A 19101-nucleotide genomic window follows, 5' to 3' on the forward strand; every position below is an offset into this window, starting at 1 on the left:
ATGCATGTGCATCTGTGTCTTTCAACACAGACACACAGACACACACACACACACACACACACACACACACACACATGTCATGCAGGCTCTCCTTGCCTCATTAAACCCCTTATATGTCTGTGGAACCCCAGCGTCCTCATAATGCCAGCTGAAATAAATTCGTGTTTGCATGGTTTGAGTTAAGTGACAGACCAAAAAAAAAAAACAAAAAAAGACAGCCATGACAGTCAGAAAAAAAAGTGGTTAAACTCTTACAGCCAAAATGAAAGAAATGTGAAGGACAGAAAGACAAGATTTGATTCTAATGACTTCTTCTAATGACACAGGAAGTGGACCAAAGGGGCAAACCCATGAGAGCCCTCTAGAACCTTGTCTGCAAATGTGACCAGGGCTGAACTGAAAAAGTTATCAACAGGGTTGGATGTTCTCATAAACTCTGAACTATCTGTGCAATTGCTTAAATCTTTGCAATGCCTGTTAAGAAAAGTGTCCCTGGCATGAGGGTGGGGGTGGGATCAGAGCTTGCATCTATTCGCAAGAAATTATGGGAGGGCAGCTACTCCTGGTGAGAGCTGAACTGGGGAGCTGAACTTAGAGAAAACCCACAAGTTGGACTTCTGTAACCTAGCCAGCAAGAGCATAGGGCAGGTTCTGCTGAGACAAGGGTGAAGTTGAGAAAAGAAAAGGAAATAGTTTGGTGGCTATGGCTAACTGATAGGCAGTCATAGAATCTCTTAGGGACTCACATCCATCAGATCCCAAACTCCAGGTTCAAAGCTCAGGTTGGGGAGGTTAAGTGATTACCCACAGTGTCAGGACTGGATACTGTTGAAGTCTGTATAGGAACCCATCTTAGTCCATTTTCCATCACAACAACAAAATACCTGAGGCTGGGTACCTTATAAAGAAAGGCTGTGTTAGCTCATAGTTTTATAGGCCCAAGAGCATGAAGAACATGACATGGGCATTTTAGCTTCTTGTGAGGGATTCATGGAACCAGAGTAGAAAGTCAGCAATGCAGACATGCATGCAAAGATGGACATGAGACAGAGGGAGAGGAAGCTGGTCACTTTAAAACAACGCACTCTCCTGGTAACTAATCTACAACCATAAGACCTAATTTACTCCCTGAAGATATGAAACTAGCTCTCCAAAGATATGACTCTATTCATGAAGGTGCATGTTCCATGTCTCAACTACTTCCTGCTAGATCTTTCTCCTAAGGTTCCACCATGTCTCAATAACAATGCAACAGAAGCTGAGCTTCCTAGTCAACAATATTTGAGGACAAACCACATCCAAACTATGTCAAGCCCAAATCCTCCCACCCTGTACTCCTTTTAGTCCTACCAGGTTCCTTAGCTTTGTCACCTGTGTATGCTAATCTCATCCAGACTGGGTTAGCCACAGATCGCCCATCTGAGAAGAGCACAGAAGATTCCTTCACCATCCAGCAAAGGGCTTTACAGTCCAACATCTGCTTGAGTGAGTGCTTGAGTGCGTGCGTGCATCTATCTGTCTGTCTATCTGTGAACTGGAGACAATGAGAAGGGGGCTGAAAGCCAACCACACACAGGAAAAAGAATGAAGAATCACAAGAGAAAATGGTCAAACACAGGTTTCTTTGTTCTGCTTGATATGAAACAAAAATACTTGACTAGATAATTCATAAACACTGAATTGCTCATAATTCTAGTTCTAGAGGCTGGGAAGCCCAGCATCAAATCATCAGTAGGTCCTGAGTTGTGTGCAGGCCCATTTGTCTTAACTGACAACTTTTACATGGTGTCCTCATGGTGGAAAGAAGACTTGAGCTGGTGCAGCCCTCTTGTGTAAGGACAGCAATCTCATTGTTATAAGCTCCACCCCATGTTCTACTCACATCCTAATGGCTCTACCCCCACCACCATTACCAGGTGGGGGTGTGTTAAATTTCAACATATAAATTAAAGAGGAGCACAAACATTCAGATTATAGTACCAGGGAACACACACACACACACACACACACACACACAACCTTCCACAATAGTTTTTGTGTGGGGGGTAGTAACAGTACAGAGTTGAAGCAAAACTGAGAGTCAACTAAAAAGAGCATGTGGTTGATTGGTTTACTTTTTAGTGTTTTAATCAGACCTTGCCAGGGTTAAGCTCTCTCTCCTGTCAGTCCTCACCCCTGTAGGGAAGGGAGGCAACATGACCTACTGTGTAAGAGTCAGAGATTTGTACACGGGTCCTTCTGCCAGCTCACAGTAAGGAAATCAGGGGTACATGAAGGAGAGACAACCCTTCTTCCAAGGTTTAGAGCTTGCAAGATCTCATCTTTTTCAATTGCACTAAAGACTTCAGAAGAAGAAAACTAGACTTTCTCCATCTTTTGGTTCAGATTATGTACATAGACACAGATGATGAATGTAGATACAATAGGTCTCTGAGTAATCAGGTTGACTAACAAGTTGATGTACTAGCATTTGCAAACTTTACTCAGAGATGCGCCATCAAGTCCCAGCTGGGAGACCCTCAAAATGATTCATTTAAGAAGTTAAATCCCCTGAGTGCCAGTGGCTCATGCTTGTAATCCTCACTACTTGGGAGATCTGAGGATTGCAGTTCTTTTCTCCAATTAACTGCTCAAAAAAAGCTGGAAACGGAGCTTTAGCTCATGTGGTAGAGAGCTGGCCTTGAGGGAAAATGCCTAGGCCCTGAGTTCAAGCCCCAGGATCAGCACAAAAAACAAAGAAGGGGGAAGAGAAGGGAGAGAATCAGTTATCAGGAAAAATTTAATTTATGGTAATTAAATTAAAAGAATCACATAGTGTGGAGAGTGTAGACGTTTACCATAGCTGTATATGCTCATAAATATATGATATACACACAAATATAGTTCTGGTTTGTGTACCTAGACAATTATTTGCGTGGTGTGTGTGTGTGTGTGTGTGTGTGTGTGTGTGTGTGTGTGTGTGTGTGTGTGCTGGGCACTGTCGGCTTTTTCATTCATGGCTGTGCTCTATCACTTGTGCTACAACTCCACTCTCAGGTTTTTGGTGGTTAAATGGGAGATAAGAGTCTCAGAGACTATCCTGTTCTCAGCTTCCTGAGTAGCTAGGATTACAGACATTCTGAACCACCAGCACCTGGCTTAGATAATTCTTGAGTTGTGAAGATTATAGGAAAGAGTGAGGTGTTTGAAAAAAAAGGGACTTGTCCCCATGACTGACAAAAAAAAGGGGGGGACTTGTTTATAATGAAAAATAGACTCCAACTAGGGTGTCAATAATAGTTATATTCTCAGTGAGGAGATGCAATGTTCCTTCAGGCATTCAAATCTTAATAGTATACCAGATTGCAACCGCACTGAATGGACGTTGGGCAGAGGGTGGAAGGGGCAAAGATGAGATGAAACTTCAGTCCCCTTTCTCTCCCTCAGCATGCTGTTTAATGTGTGAACACCTTTTAAACCTCTAGATCTCTTTTAGAATTGTCTAGACTTTGGTGACCAAATTGTGTAGCAACTGGAATTAAGTACATGGAGCCCTAAGTGAGGTATTAGGCCGGGCTGCATCCCTAACAGTGTCTGCTCAGAGAGACCTGGGGAAAACAGATTATCTTGGCCATCTTTCAGAAGCTACAGAGACCATTTTTGACTGGTTCAGAGTGAGATTTCACTGCTAAATTAGCAGATATCCACAGGCACTTACAGATGCTAGCAGGTAAGTCCCACATGAAACCAGAGATTTGTCTCAGAAGTGCATTCTTACTGGAAAAGTCTTAGAGCAAGCTACTGATGACATAAAATGGCAGTTGAATGGACTGTGAAGTTTTCACATTGTCTCAGTGGTAGAACTCCATCACTAGTCTTAGGGTATTGAGAAAGCAAAAGGCAAAAGAGAAATAAGGAAAGAGTACATCATCTGGCCAAGTCAGGGGGAGATTTGCACAGACGTAGCTATTCCAAGCCAAATCAGTTAACAGGCTTGGTAGAAAGGGTGGTGAGTTCTTCCACTCACGTACTCTTCCCTGAGTTCTCTGTCCTCCCTTAATGCCAACCCACCAGGATAGCCTGGCAGCACAATCTTAGCATCCTACATTGCTGCCAACTCATAAGGGCTTTTCTTGGCAGCTTGACTTTGTGTTTGAATTGCTGGAAGACAAAGAATATTTGAAATTTAAAAAGTGTATATGCACAGTAAATTAAACTATCGCCACCACAAAAATAAATTATGTGTTCCCGTTCGAAAGATAAGGTCACTGCTTCTGGATCAGTAGTAGCTCATGCATTTTCTTCATGACTTGGTCCCCTACACTTGTCTTCTCACTGCTGAAACTTTGTTAGTAGGAGGCTGGTGTCAGATGCGTAGTCTAAGGACCACACATGCCTAGTTCCCTCAAAGCCTGTAATGAAACATGACCTTAGGCAACTCTCTTAACTGCTCTTGGTATTTGCAAAGAGAAGGCTGAAGGACTTTTCTTAAGGTCTTTTCTCTTTCTGAGTTCTGGATTCTGGGCCTACAACATCCTCCTCGCCCAGTACTACTCAACCACCAGCCTTGTCAGCAGCTCCCACTTAAAAAGACTAAACTTAGGGAAATAAAGAGCACTGAAACATCCATGCAAAACCTGGTCGCTAAAGTTCTTCAGATTCACACATGCTGTTGATGGTGGGCACCATGCTCCCTACCTTCTTCTTTGATAGCTAATATATGCTTTGGGAACTTCAGAGCCAGGAGAAAATTGTCTGAGCATCAAACCCAAAAGCCCTTGCTCGGTGCCTGTAGCTCATTACTGTAAGCCTCAGAGTGCTGAGATCTGAGGATCCAGGTTCAAAGTCAGCCCAGGCCAGGAAAGGCCACAGATTTCTTTTCTCCAATTAACCAGTGAAAAGCTGGAAATAGAAATGTGTCTCAAGTGGTAGAGTGCCAGGCATGATCAAAATAGTCAAGTGAGAGCTTTAGGCCCTGAGCTCAAGCCCCAGTAGCAACACACACACACACACACACACACACACACACACACACACACCTCAGTTTTTACCCAACAAGCTGAGGCCAGAGGCATTAGGCAGCTACCTTGAGATCTGGTAATAAGTTATCAGGGACTTGGGGATACATTCCCAGGTCAATGACTCCTCTTCCATGCTATCTATTTATTTGAAACCTATAAGAAGAACTTAGTACTTATATATTTTGGGTAGGATTATTATAACTTCAGAAGCACTCACTCATTCATCTCCCAGATCAATATTTATGACTTCCAGTCCCTTGGACACTCCAGAGAGCAAAGTAAGTGGTGAGAAGCCCCCCCTCATTATGTGGAACCTTTGCCTGTTTTAATGGAGATCGATCAGCAATCGAATGTAGAACTAAAATTATCAGGCTCCTGCAGAGCTTAGATCTCTGCCATTTAGGGCTGGAGGGTGGGATTTGTGTTTAAAATAGCTTGACCAAGGAGATTATGAAAACAATCAACTATTAATAATCCATGTTTCCCCTCTATCCTCTTTTTCTCTCCTCTCTCTCCCTCCCTCCCCCATACACACACACACACACACACACACACACACACACACACACACACACACACATGTGCACGCACACACACACACACACACACACTGCAAGCAAGTAAAAAGTTTGCCATGCCTACATAATCTCTCTTGAATCATCCTATTGATTTATAGGCATCAAGAGAGACTCAAAATTGACATTTCTCAAAGAGGTAGCAGATCTAGTGCCACAAATACATCTTACCACCTTTACCTAAGCTTTGGAGAAGGGGAAAGTTAAGTTAGCTTAGAAGATTATCCCAGTGTATGATATTTAGCAATGGTTTGAACATATTTCTTTCCCTAACAGGCAAGAGTGAGCAAGGAGTTAAAACCAGGGGCACTTATTTAGTACGCAAGGCAGTGGGGGGGAGGAGGGGGAGAAAAAGAAAGAGAAAAGAAATTCAATTCCTTTCCCCCTGCTGAACAAAAAGTCTAGGTTTTATACTCCTATGACCTAGATATAGTCAAAGAGATCATACAGACTGTTCCTAGGGAGAAAGAGACCTCAACTCAACTGTTCAGCCAACTCTTTGGCTTACAAACCACTCTTACAAGAGAATATTGAAACAGACACAAAAAGAGGTTTAACTGAATAACCTTAAACAGATCTAAACTCAGAGAAAAGTAGTGACACATTGTTTCTCCCTTCCATTACTTGCTGCTGTTCTCTCAAGTTAGCTCTCTGAATTCCCATAAGGAAATATCACTTTTCCAAGAAGAATAAGGAGAAGAGGAAGAAAAGAGGAGGAGGAGGAGGAGGAGGAGGAGGACGAGGAGGAGGAGGACGAGGAGGAGGAAACAAGCCATATTTTCCTGTACAGTTAATGGTTGATAGAGAGGACAGGAGAGAGAAAAGTGCCAGAAAAGTCATGGTGCTTTTCCATTGTTGTATGCAATCTAAGAAATATCTCCAGGTTGCATAGATTGAAGATTTGTAATGAAAAAGGTTCCAAATCCTTGTGCTTAGCTGTAGTCTACAAAATATTTCTGCTACGAAGACAGCATGTTGTCAACTCTAGCTTGCAAGCTGTATTAAATAATGAATGATGTAAATTAGACTGTCTTATTTATTAACAAGTCCAGTGTGGCTTATGTAACCACACTCAAAATATAAATGCATGGTTCTTAAATGCATAAAAAGCACAACCCAAAGTTCTAGAAGCCCCAAAGGAGGAGCTGAGAAGTAAATAGCAGAGTAATAAAAACTGATGCCTTCCACTGAATCCTACTGAATGCCAAGTTCTGTTTTTAAGTATGATTAATTGCAATGGCAAAGCTTATTAAGGTGAGAGGTCCAAAATCAATGTATTAATGACATAATATTACAGCTGCTTAAACAAGCCAACAATAAATTGCATATAGATGCTCTGACAATACAAGCTGCAGATTCTGCTTATGTTAAACTGAGGGAAAAAATATTAGACTTGTTTCTCATTATTTTTCTTTGTTCTGTGTCTTGATCTCAGGACCTGGGTGATGTCCCTTAGCTTTTTGTCTTGAGGCTGGTGCTCCAACATTTGAGCTCTACCTCCATTTCCAGCTTTTGATGGTTAATTGGAGATAAGAATCTCGTGGACTTCTCAACCAGGGCTGGCTTCAAACTGAGATCCTCAGATCTCAGTCTCCTGAGTAGCTAGGATTACAAGCATGGGTTACTGATACGGCTTCTTGAGACTAATACTCAAGAAACTCTGAACAAAACCCCCACTGGCCTTCATAAAACATGTGCTTTCTAAAAGTACCTGTCCTTACACACACACACACACACACACACACACACACACACACACACACACAGAAAGAGAGAAAAAAAAGAGGGAGTATGGTTTATGGATATTCATATGTATATATGGATGTACTTAACACACTGTATACTGGAAAATGGTTAAGATACTAACTTTGATGTTATGTGTATTTTTAGCACAGTGAAAACATAGCCCATAACCCATTTTAACTGTGCATTTTTCATACTTGGTAGGACAGATATAGTTTGGTACTGATACAATAGAGACCTAAATAGTCAGTTGGATAATTCTAACAATAGACTTTAATGTTGAGTCCCAATTTTATATGACATTGGTATTTTTTTGTTTTTGTTTTTGTTTTTGTCAATCATGGCACTTGAACTCAGGGCCTGGGTGCTGTCCCTAAGGGTTTTGTTTTTTGTTTTGTTTTATTGTTTTTGTTTTGCTCATTATACCACTTTGAGTTTTGGTTACTTGGAGGTAAGAGTCTCAGGGACTTTTCTGCCCAGGCTGGCTTTGAACCACAATCCACATAACTCAGCCTCATGAGTAGCTTGGATTACAGGCATGAGCTACCAGCACCCAGTTATATTGGTATTATTTTAAAGCTTAACTTAGCACAACTGTGAGTTAAGCATTGTCAATATCAGGAGCTTCCACTCAGCGCTGAGTATGGATTACAGGCAGAGTATGGATTACTATGTAGAGAAATAGAGATATAACATAGCAGCTTAGTAGGTAAACAATATAAGACTGGTATTGGGACAGAATAGTTTTTATTAAAATAAGTTGGTGTTAGTTGCTAACACTTGTAATCCTAGCTACTCAGGAACTCAGAAGGCTCAGATACAAATATTGAGGTTCAAAGCCAACCTGAACAGAAAAGCCTTGATCAAAAAAGCTAAGGAAGAGCTCTAGGCCCTGAGTTCAAGCCCTACTATCAGCACAAAAGATAAAGTAAAATCTGTTTGAACAATCACTGGCAATAAAATGTCAGTTGAGCCTGAAATGTGTGCAAACACAAAACTGTCTTACTTTTTGATTAATCTGTGTATATATTTTAAGATATTTTACACTGGCTATCTCTGAACTCTAAGGGCAAAATGGCTTAATATAAAGATGCTAAAAGATACACAATTTTTAGTGATAAATTAAGTAGTAAAATGTGTTGCTTTATCAAACTTTCAATGCAGATTGTTTACACTTATTCCTGATTGTTTTTTTTTTTTTTGAAAAAAAAAATGTAACTTCAGCCACACATCAAGTAGATTAAAATTTCAAGACAGGTTATTTTAGGAATACCATTGGATTTAATAACAAAGTTTTAAAAATGCCTAGTTTGGTTCCAACTGTAGCTGGTATCCACTGGCCAAGAATTTCAAAGCTGTTCAAGCAAATATTAATATGTAAGAAGGAGAGCACAGATGGTGTCGTAGAGTGAAACAAATTCATCCACGGATGTCATTTTGAGATCAAAAAGGCAGAATGAAAAATAAGTATGAGGTGCCTTCCAAACAAGTATTGCGATACATTTCACCTGGGCACTGATGGGCAAGGTTGAAACACAGCTGAAGGACAGAATACACAAACATACCTTTTCCCATTCCTCAATCTTCTCCCCCAGACTAATATTATTAACCTAATTGAATGCATCTTAAGCACTCTGTCCCACATACCTCTCAGCTCCTCCAGTACCAATGTGTTTTTAAACCAGGAGAAAAAAAAAAAAAAAGAGCAAAACCCTAGAATGTTGTAAATGAATGATCATGACAAATGCTTTTAGTCAACATTTCAAAAACCCATCTCAAAAAAATGGAAGATAGAAACCTGCCATTAGATATTAAAGAAAAGAAACAATTGTGAGAACAGATAGAAGAAAGCTCTGCTGAAATCTATTCATTTCATTAAAGACCCGGAAGGTTAGATTAAGGTAACTTTTTAATTTAAAGATAATTTTGTTGCTTTCTTTTCTCAGCTGTTAGCCTCAAAAATATTAAAGTGAAAAGGCATTAGCGATAGCTCATCTCTCTCTTTACTATAGGTCTATAATTTAAGACAGACTTTAAAAGCAATCACAAAGGAAAAAGCCCCAATACTGAACTGTATAAATACACCCTTCACGGCATCTAAGCAGCCCTGAAGGATTCTGAATTCCATATGGCCTCCTCCATCTGACTACTGGCATCCATCTCATGAAAAAGACTGACTCTTCAGACCAGCCTGTGAGAGCACCAACCAGCCCAGCCTGAGGCTGGTATGGGTAGTGCCCTACCCACCCTCCTCTCCTGCCCGAGGTGCTGCTCTCTCCTTGCCAAAAAGATTGAGACTTTGGCATTCCAGACTCAGCCCCATGGTTGGCTGCTCCCAGCAGATCCTGCTATGCCAGGCCTGCTATCCCCCTCCAACTCTGTTGTCATTTCCTTCTGCCCAAGCCTTACAATGTGAGCATCACCAGCAGAACAGGCAACAGAGACCAGGAAGGTCTCTTACTTACATTAAAAACAGGTTATCTTCATCAACTACGTTGGCAGAAACATGGTTGAGCATTTTCTCTGTGGGGGGAGGGAATGCATGCGCACTCGCCAACCGGAAGGCCACAGCCCAAGCCCTACTTTCAAGGCTGTCTATCTATCTCAGTGTCAAACATTGTAAAGAAAATCCGGGAAAAGTTTGTCTCACAATCCCTTTGTGCAAATGAATAAGGCCTCATGTTTATGAAATATAGGAAATAGCCACGTCCCTAAGAAAGGAAAAAAATGATAGCAGAGGTGATGTAGGAATTCTAGACTGAGAACTGGTGAATCCTTGCTTGGCAATGTAATTGCCACAAGTTATCTGAAGGGAAGAAAGAAATACATCGTTTTGCCTCTCCACCAAGTCAGGACACTCTATATCATTCCTGGGGACTTAAAGGTCCCAGTCTAAAGCTAGCATGCATCAGAGTACTACACCATCCTGCCTAGCCCCAGGAAATTATTCAATGGGTAATTAAGATTTATAATCCAAATGGTCTCCAAATCATATCTCTGGGAAGTCAAGTCCAAATTAAATCAGAGCAGGCTTTTAGGCTTCCAACGATCACATTTTCTCTTTTGAGCAAGTGCATTTCAACACTCAGAACTTCTCCTCTTACAGATCATTTTCAAGGCCATCTCTAGATGCAATCTCCTAAGCAAAAATCTGATAGAGGAAATGAAATGGGAAATTGGTTAACTCCAAGCCTTAGAGAAAGATGTTTAAGGGAGAGACTCTTAACTTCCTTCAACAGATTGCTGAAAGTTAATTATTTTAACCTCCTTGCTAGTAAACACGACTGTAGCTTCTCCTGACACAGCATTTCACAAAACAAAAATGTCCAAAACTGTTACTGCATATGAAAAGGTTAAAGCACACCTATCAGAACTTTGAAATATAAAATGTATCAAGAATTTCTCTCTCAAAGGAAAAGATGCATATATTTATATATTTCGCCTATTGTACTTATTTTGAAGTGCATTCCATCTTCCTGCCTTAGCAGCCTCAAGACAGTGAAAACACACAGGTAAGTGGCAGATGGCTCCTCCTGTATTTCTGGTGTCTGACTTCTTCCCACACTTGAGACAGACAGCATGCACATCCAGAAACTACCACCTGGTCAGCCTGAGCCCCAAGATCCAGAAGAGAAAGAGGGCACAAGGCACTCACATTTCGGTGATGTTCTCAGGGTCTGCACTGTTCATCTCCAACCTCGGGAAAGCCACGATGCCAGGAGAAGGGTCGTTGCACCAAATCCGAGAAACACTGCATTTACAAGACACTGGGCAAGCGAGAGCTGCCCTCCAGAAGCCCAAAAGCAGCCAGCAGAAGCCCCAGAGCCTTGCCATGGCGGGTGCATGCCACCTCATCCAGGACGACATCCCTAGCCGCCAGTGCCAGGCGGAGTGCGTGTTCCCGCGCTGCAGCCGCCGGCTTCCCCCGCCCGGGCGGGGAGGCCTTCCCGGCGCTCTCTGCCCTCTCCGCTCGCTGCGCTTGTCGCAGACGCGCCAAGTCGTGCGTGTCCAAAGCTGAGTGTGTCCGGGAATGAACGTGTTCCAGCGGGTGGCGAGGTTTACAGGGGCCGGGGCATCACGGGCCGCTTCGCAGGGGGCGCTACCGCCGCGCGGAGCTGCACCGACGATGAGGTTGCATGGCCCGGCACGCCTGGCACCGGCCGGCGGCGCTCCCGGGACTCGCGGGGCGCAGACTCCTGGTTACATGCGCAGGGGGATCCGGAACGCTCCTCGGGGCTGAGGATAAATAGACACATATAAGACGAAGCGTAGGATCCTACCTACCTACCACGAATTGGGACTCTGTCCCTCCGCGATTGCCTTACTTCCCCCGCCCCATCCCTGCCACCAGACCCCAACCCGAAGACTGAAGATGGATGGAGCGTCCAGCCCCGGGGCCCAGGGATCCACTTGCCCCGTGATGGCACCGGCGACGCTGGGACTACCAATATGCCCACCCTCTCTCCAAGCCTGAGGCCGAGGGAAGGAAGCTAGGGAAAAGATCCTCGAGATGGGATGCCATGGCACAGGCCGGGCACAGGACGCTTTAAAGGGGAACAGGGAGCCTGCCGGTGTCGGTGCTCTGCGACGGGGGTGGGGGGACCCCAATGATGCTGCAGAATCCACCGCGGCCGCTGGGCGCGGGGGGCGCGGGCAGGTGGCGCGGCACGTCCCACCTGGGAAGCAGCTGTGGCCGCCCCAGGGGCGGAGTGGGGGGGGGGGTGGAATCCGTGAGGGCCCCCCGAGGCGACTGAGGGCACTGCCTGCGCTGCTCACCCAGCCTTCGGCGCCTCAAGCCCGCCGCGGAACCTGGATCCAGGCTCCGGCTGCTGCTAGGCACTGAGCGCAGTGAGCGCAGAGAGAGAGGTGGGGGAGAGGGGGGGGGAGAGGGGGAGAAGAGGAGAGGAGAGGGGGGCGAGAGAGAGAGAGAGAGAGAGAGAGAGAGAGAGAGAGAGAGAGAGAGAGAGAGAGAGAGAGAGAGAGAGAGAGAGAAGCAGCCGTGAGGCTCGGGCTCCAACCCAATTCCGGGAGCGGCCGCCGCCGCCGCCGCCGCCGCCGCCGCCTCTGCTACTGCTGGCGAAGTGACGTGAGGGCTGACGCAGAGCAGGGGCAGAAACTCCAGAAAATTAGTCTGAAATCCAAAAACACACACACACGCTCACAGGCACACACACACACATACACACACATACATAAACACCCTCCAGACAAAAGCAACGGGGAGGGCAGGGAATCGGGGTGAGCGGGGAGGGGGAAGCGTGGGGGGGGGTGGGGGGAGGCTTCGATGCGATTCCACTGGCCAGAAGCACAGCAGCAGCTAGTGGGAGTTCACACGCGCGCGCGCGCACACGCACACACACGCACGCACACATCTCGGCAGTGTAGACAGGAGCGTGCATGCGTGCATGCATGCGTGTGTGTGTGTGTGTGTGTGTGTGTGTGTGTGTGTGCATGCAGGAGCGCATTTCGATCCAGATACCTCTGAGATGGCCCGTTGTGCTGCGCGACGCCTCCCCAGCTCCCTAATCCACACCGCAGGTCTCTTCAATCATCGCCATGGAGAGATTTGTTTCCCTTTTGGAAATGGAAACCCCGGCTTGGTTCAGCTCTGCAAATAAACAACAACAAAAAAAAGCCTTGATTCTTATTATAGGAATCCTCCCCCATTGCGTTCCCGACGAGCTACCCTTCCCCCACCCCAAATAAATGAATAAATAAACAACGTAAACACCAAAACGTGCTGGGTGTTGGTAAGCAAGCATGCATCACTGCCCCCACCCCACCCCCATTCCGGACCACCCATTTGGGGATCTCTGGCATGGAGGGGGCTTCTTGATGGGTGCTTTTGCAGAAGGAGATGAGTCTCCAAACACAACTCTGGCTTTCAGGGTCTTTTCCCTGCCGTTTTCGCTCTCCATACGCCGGGGAAAACAGAGGCGCGTGAGGGCGAGGGAGCGCGCCTGACGCGTAGTGGGCTCTGTCTCCGCGCAGCAGCCACCCGGGCCTGTCCGATGTGTGGCGCCGCATCCTTTTTTTCTCTTTCGGTAACCTGACAGGATGCAGCCATTCCCAAATCACAGCTTTGTTCCCCGCGATTGCCTCCCCGCCATGGGGGGGGGGTACCCCGAGCCCTAGCTCCCCTGCCGTACCTTGCGCACAGGCGAGTGTGCACGGGGGGTGTGCGCCAACGCGTGCCCTGCGCCCGTGCTGCCCGGAGCACCGTACGCATCCAGCTACAGAGAAGACTGGCGTGGGCAGAGGAGCCTCCGGGTCTCACTAGGGACAGATGAAACGACCCAGGAGAGTCGGGTGACAAACCGTAGCCGCTCGGCGGGTGCAGTTAAATGATGGCTGCGGGCCATTCGCAAGCCGTATCTGAGAATTCTTCTTCCCATTTGTGGCTCGGAGAATCTGGTTCCCCCCCCCCGCCCGCCGCCCCCCGCAGTCATTAAAAAGGGTACTGGGAAAATGCTCCGCAGTGCCTGACACTTCCGAGGGCTCTGGTGCCCCCGCGCGGGGAGACAGCGCCCGGCACGCTTGGGAGCACCAGCTCACCGCCACAGTTGTGGCGGGCACTGCGCTGGGGGCGCGCTTTAGTGCCAGATGCGCAACCAGAGGCGCGCGCATCCCTGCCAGATGGGTGCTGTGCTCCTCTGACCGGTCGCGATCTAGCGATCCTAGGTGACCCTGACAGCTGGTTGCTAGAACCTAGTGCAGAAACAGAATGGTCACCCAGTCAGCCTTCAGAGGCTGAGGATTAGGGAAGACAGAGAAACCAAATGTCAAAGTGTATACTCTGTTACCAACACCTTAAACAGTACAAGGGAACAGCAAACATCTAATGGGGTCTTTGTATAAGATTCTAAGAATCCTGAGGAAGGATTCACAAATCTCACTCACAATTCTTGCTGGCAGGCGAGGAAGACAAAGCCAGCAGGTCGGTTTAGCCATCTGGATTGTGATTCACACTGGAAGAGTGGACTGAAGTTTCTCAGTTGGAACCTCACTTTAAGCCAGGTGAAAACGTGCCAAGGAAGAAAAGCTAAGGGCAAAAATGTCTTGGTCCACACACAGCAAAACTCAACATGTCTTAAACAATAATCAAGGCCCACATTTTTTCCTACCTCACCCGCACTGCATTTTTTTTCCTAAAACAGGAAGGATCTATCTTCCATTCATGCTGTAACTCAAAAATACCATGAACAGTATTAGCATGCTTTTGTTTCACAGAACTGTAGATCTAGCTCAACTTGAAGCCCTACAAGCTATTTCCCAGAGATCATTCCAGGGAGTCTCAGGCTGTGTCTCAGGCTGTGGCCTTTTGGGAGATGATGAACATTTTTTCAGATAGAGAATATGAAATAGAAATGTTACCTCCAAGTTCCTTCAATGCAAGGATGGAGACTAAGTGTTACAGTTTCCTGCCTCCACTGGACCATGACATACCTAGTTAAAAATAGTGTTTCTGAAACTACTTTGACCATGATACAGGGCAGAATGCCTTTTATATCATAACACAATGCACATATACACGAATGTATGTAACTTTTTTAACGTCGCTAAGATATACCTTAACTATCCTTACTACATACCAGGTAGTAATATTTTTTTCTCTTTTACACTATTTTATTTGAATATTTATGATAACTTACTCAATAAATTAATTCTTAATCTTAATATCTACTTGTAAAAAATAACAAAATACTACCAACTTCTGCTTATGGCTAAAGTAGAGTAACAGGGAACACAAACAGAGTGAAGAAATATGTGAAACAACAGTGTTTAAGACAAAAGACATCAACCAAGACCATGGCTCAGAATGGGAACCCAGACAGAACCCAACTCCCAAAGTTGAAGGGACATCTCTGAGAGTCAAGAGAAACCCAAGAAAGCACAGTTACAGTTCAGAGTTGGGAGAAGCATGGAATAGAGAGAGAATCTTAGATCAATAACACAGCATGTGCTGATTAGCACCAGCCAGTGTGTGAAGCTACCTGAAGCCGAGGAAAGAAGCACCAAAAAGATTCAAAGGAATGTGTCAGAGAAAAAAACATCAAAGGAAAATTGAAAACAAGATGTATTAGAACTTATAGGATACCCCTAAACTAGCACTTAGGAAGAATTTGAAAGCATTAAACCATATTAGAAACCAACAATGGTCCCTAACCAATGAACTCAGCTAAAGAAACATGGAAAGAACTACAAATGAAACATGGAGTGAGTAATAAAGAGGAAGTAATTCAGGACTAAGTGAAAAATGAAAAAAAGACTAAAATCATACAGAAAATTGTTAGGTTTTTCAAAAGAGGTGGCCGAGTAAGAACAGCAGCACACACATGGTATTCAGGTAAGGAATAGGTTTATTCATCGTTCTGGCTGGCACCAGGCCATCTTGGTCCTCCACACCGTGGGGAAAGGCCTGGGAAAGAGAGCTGGGAGAGCTGGGAAAGAGAGAGAGCTGGGAAAGAGAGAGAGCTGGGAAAGAGGGGAAAAAGCTAGAAAAGAGCTAGAAAAGACGTCTGGGAAAGGTGGGAAAGAGTTGAGAAAGAGCTAGAAAAGAGCAGAGAGACCGCGTCTGGGCCTGGGCTAGGCCTTATCTAGAATATGGGCGGAGAAAGGTGTGGCCACATCAAATTCAAATGTGACCTCAGTGGATGCAGATGTGACCTCTTCCAGGTGTCCCAGTTGCCTAGGTAACGCAGGTACTGGGTGGAGACTTTGCTGGGAGGAAGGTGGAGTCTGCTAGCCATCCAGGGGACCTTACAAAAACCAACAAGAATTTATTCCTGGAGACTAATAAAATTGATAAATATTGACAAAGATCTACTTTGACTGATCAAGAATAAAAAGAGAGAAGACTCAAGTTTCTAACAGAGAGAATGAAAGAAATGTCAAACATTATTCCATAAATATTATCACAAAAATAAAGGTATGCTGTAAACAACCTTATGCAAATAAATTTGACAACTTATGAAATGATGTATTCCATGAGAGACATAAACTAATGAAGGTCAGTACAAAAAAGTATGGATCATGTGGACAGTTATATATCTAACACAAAAACCAAATTTATAGATTAAAATATTCCCATAAAGATGCTCTAGGCCCAAATGGCTTCACTGGTGAATTTTACAGAACAAATTAGGAAACCCACACCAATTCTACCTATACTCTTCCAGAAAAATGTAAAGAAAGGAACAATATATATCCAATATATTCCAATATATCCTGTGAAGTCAACATTGCCTTGATATCAAGGAACAAAGAAATTATCAGACTAATCTTAGAAGCATAAATGTTACAACTCTGAATAAAATCTTATTAAATTTAATCCAATAATATATCACACATCCCAAAATATCATGAAAAAGTAGGGTTTATCTACAAATTCAATTTCTGTTTAGCATTTTAAAAAATCAATGCAATATAGCATATTTGTAAACTAAAAACCTAAACCAATTTGATCAGCTCAAAAGACTTTTGAAAAACTCAGAAATTAGCCCAAATATAACAACTTTCTGAAAACTCTTAGCAAAAAAGGAATAATAGAATATCCTCAGCTAGTCCTTTTCCTGATTTCAACAAAATAGAGTATACAAGAAAATAGTATAGCTAACATAATACAAGTAGAAAATAGAATACTTTTTCCCTTCAATTATCAAAAAGTCTAAGAAATTCACTCATACTTATATGTGGCATTGTACTGGAGATTTTAATCAGTGCAATTAGTCAAAGACAAAAGCATCTAGATTGAAAAAGAAGAATAAGCCTATCTTTATAAATAGCATGATCTGTATAGAAAAATCTAATACTCTACAAAGAAGCTACTCATACTAATAAATGAATTGCCAACTTTTAAGAATACTAGTTAATTACTTATAAATTAATTTTATCTCTATAGCCTAGCAACAAACAATGACAGATGAAAATTTTTGAATACCACTTATAACAGCATCAAAAATGAAATACTTAGAAATAAAGCATCATCTATAAAAGGAACAAAAGAGATAAGTTAGATTTTATAAAAGAATACCTCATCAAAAGATCCAGTAAAAGATGAAAAGTCTCAAAGGAAGAAATATTTATAAATTGTATGACTCATAGTAAATTTATTTGTATTTGAAGATTTCTCAAGACCCATCAATAATGAAAACTATTTTAAAATGTGCAAGTGAATTGAATATATACTTTATCAAAGAAAATATATAGTTAACAAACAGCAGATGAAGAGACAACCAACCTGTTAGTCATTGGTGAAATGCAGTGAAGTTCTTATAATCTAATCAGAGCAGATAAAATTTTGAAGACTGACCATATCAACCAGTTGTTGGCAAGGCTGTGAAGCTAGTATAATTCCCACACACTTCAAGTAGGAGTATAAAATAACACAGTCACTTTAGAAAAGTAGAATTATTTCTTTAAACATTAAAGATAGGCCTGCTGAATCATACTATCTGATTTCAAAAGTGTACTAGAAAACTATAGCAAGAAAATAGCATGATACTGGCATAAAAATAGACACATAAGCTAATGGAACAGAATAGAGAACCAAGGAATAAATTCATGCACTTGAAGCCAAATGATTTTCAACAAAGGGCATATGTATGGGCAAAGTTACACTCCCCAACAAATGGTGCTCAGAAAGCTGTATGCTCTTAAAAAGAGTGAGCCTAGACTCCTAGCTCTCATAATATATGTATTTTTAAAAACATTAACTCAAAATGGATTTAAATTTAAATGTAAAACTTCAAACTAAAAACTACTACGAGGAAGCATTATATCATATGGCTCTAGGATAGGTTTTGTTAGACAACATGAATGTACAGACAACAAAAAATAATCTAAAATGAGATTAAATCAAGCTAAAAGTTTTCTGTACAACAGAGGAAATAGTCAATGGAGTAGCAAGGCAACTGACAGAATGAATTTATCTACCAAGGGATTAATACCCACTATATAAAATGAATAACAGAAAGCCACAAAAGAAACATAACCAAACAATCCAATTCTAAAATGGCCAAAATATCTGAATAGAATCTTCTTAAAGAATATATCCAGGGCTAGGCTCAGTTGGGAGGGAGAAGAGAAGGAAAAGGAGAAAGAGGAGGATGAAGAAACATGGATGAAGATGAAGATCCTAATGCTAAATAAAATAAGCCAGACAACTTTAAAATAGCATATGATTCCACTAACATGTGGATCCTAAAAATTCCTGAGTATACAGAGCTAGCAGATGGAGTAATGGTTACAAGAGACTGAGAAGAAGCGTGATATGGGGAAAGGTTGCTTAGTGGGTTCAAAATCACATCCAGATAGAAGGAATAAATGATGTTCTATTATCCAGGAGATGATCATAGTTTTTAAAAATGCATCATATAATCCAAAATATTGAGAAGAGATGATTTTGAGTATTCCCAGCAAGAGCAAAAACTTGACTAATATACATGTACAAATGTACCAAAACATCTCTCTGTACCCTATAAATATATACATTTATTACTTTCAACTGATTCTTAAAATAGGAGAAATAATTCTGTTCCCATGGCATTATAGTATGTGCTTAATAAGTAGTCTGTGATGTGATACAGCCATTCTACTTTTATGCATTCATTTAAGAGAAATAGCAGCTAGCAACAATACACACATTTGTTGATAAGTAAATGGGAAAAAATATTGTGACATAGCTGTATAATGGAATTGTGCTTATCAAAGAAGGGCAGTAGCTGGGTGCTAGTTAGTGGCTCACACCTATAATCCTAGCTATTCAGGAGGCTGGGATCTGA

At 42.9% G+C, this 19101-nt stretch overlaps 1 protein-coding gene across 4 annotated transcripts in view; it reads right to left on the reverse strand.

Moving 5' to 3' along the window:
- Ntrk2 (neurotrophic receptor tyrosine kinase 2) overlaps positions 1 to 11504 on the reverse strand; it is a 371115-nt gene extending 359611 nt beyond the window's left edge. For 3 of the 4 annotated variants that reach the window (XM_042696230.1, XM_042696231.1, XM_042696233.1), the window contains exon 1: positions 10974 to 11272. In XM_042696230.1, the coding sequence (XP_042552164.1) occupies positions 10974 to 11185 (212 nt within the window). In that variant the 5' untranslated portion in view covers positions 11186 to 11272. Of the gene's footprint in view, positions 1 to 10973 lie in introns of all 4 variants that reach the window. The other variant, XM_042696232.1, reaches the window with a different exon arrangement.
- Positions 11505 to 19101: the final 7597 nt, after the last annotated feature.

The sequence above is a fragment of the Dipodomys spectabilis genome, unplaced genomic scaffold (assembly GCF_019054845.1).
Source record: "Dipodomys spectabilis isolate Male_0828 unplaced genomic scaffold, ASM1905484v1 ptg000204l, whole genome shotgun sequence".
NCBI classification, from domain to species: Eukaryota; Metazoa; Chordata; class Mammalia; order Rodentia; family Heteromyidae; genus Dipodomys; species Dipodomys spectabilis.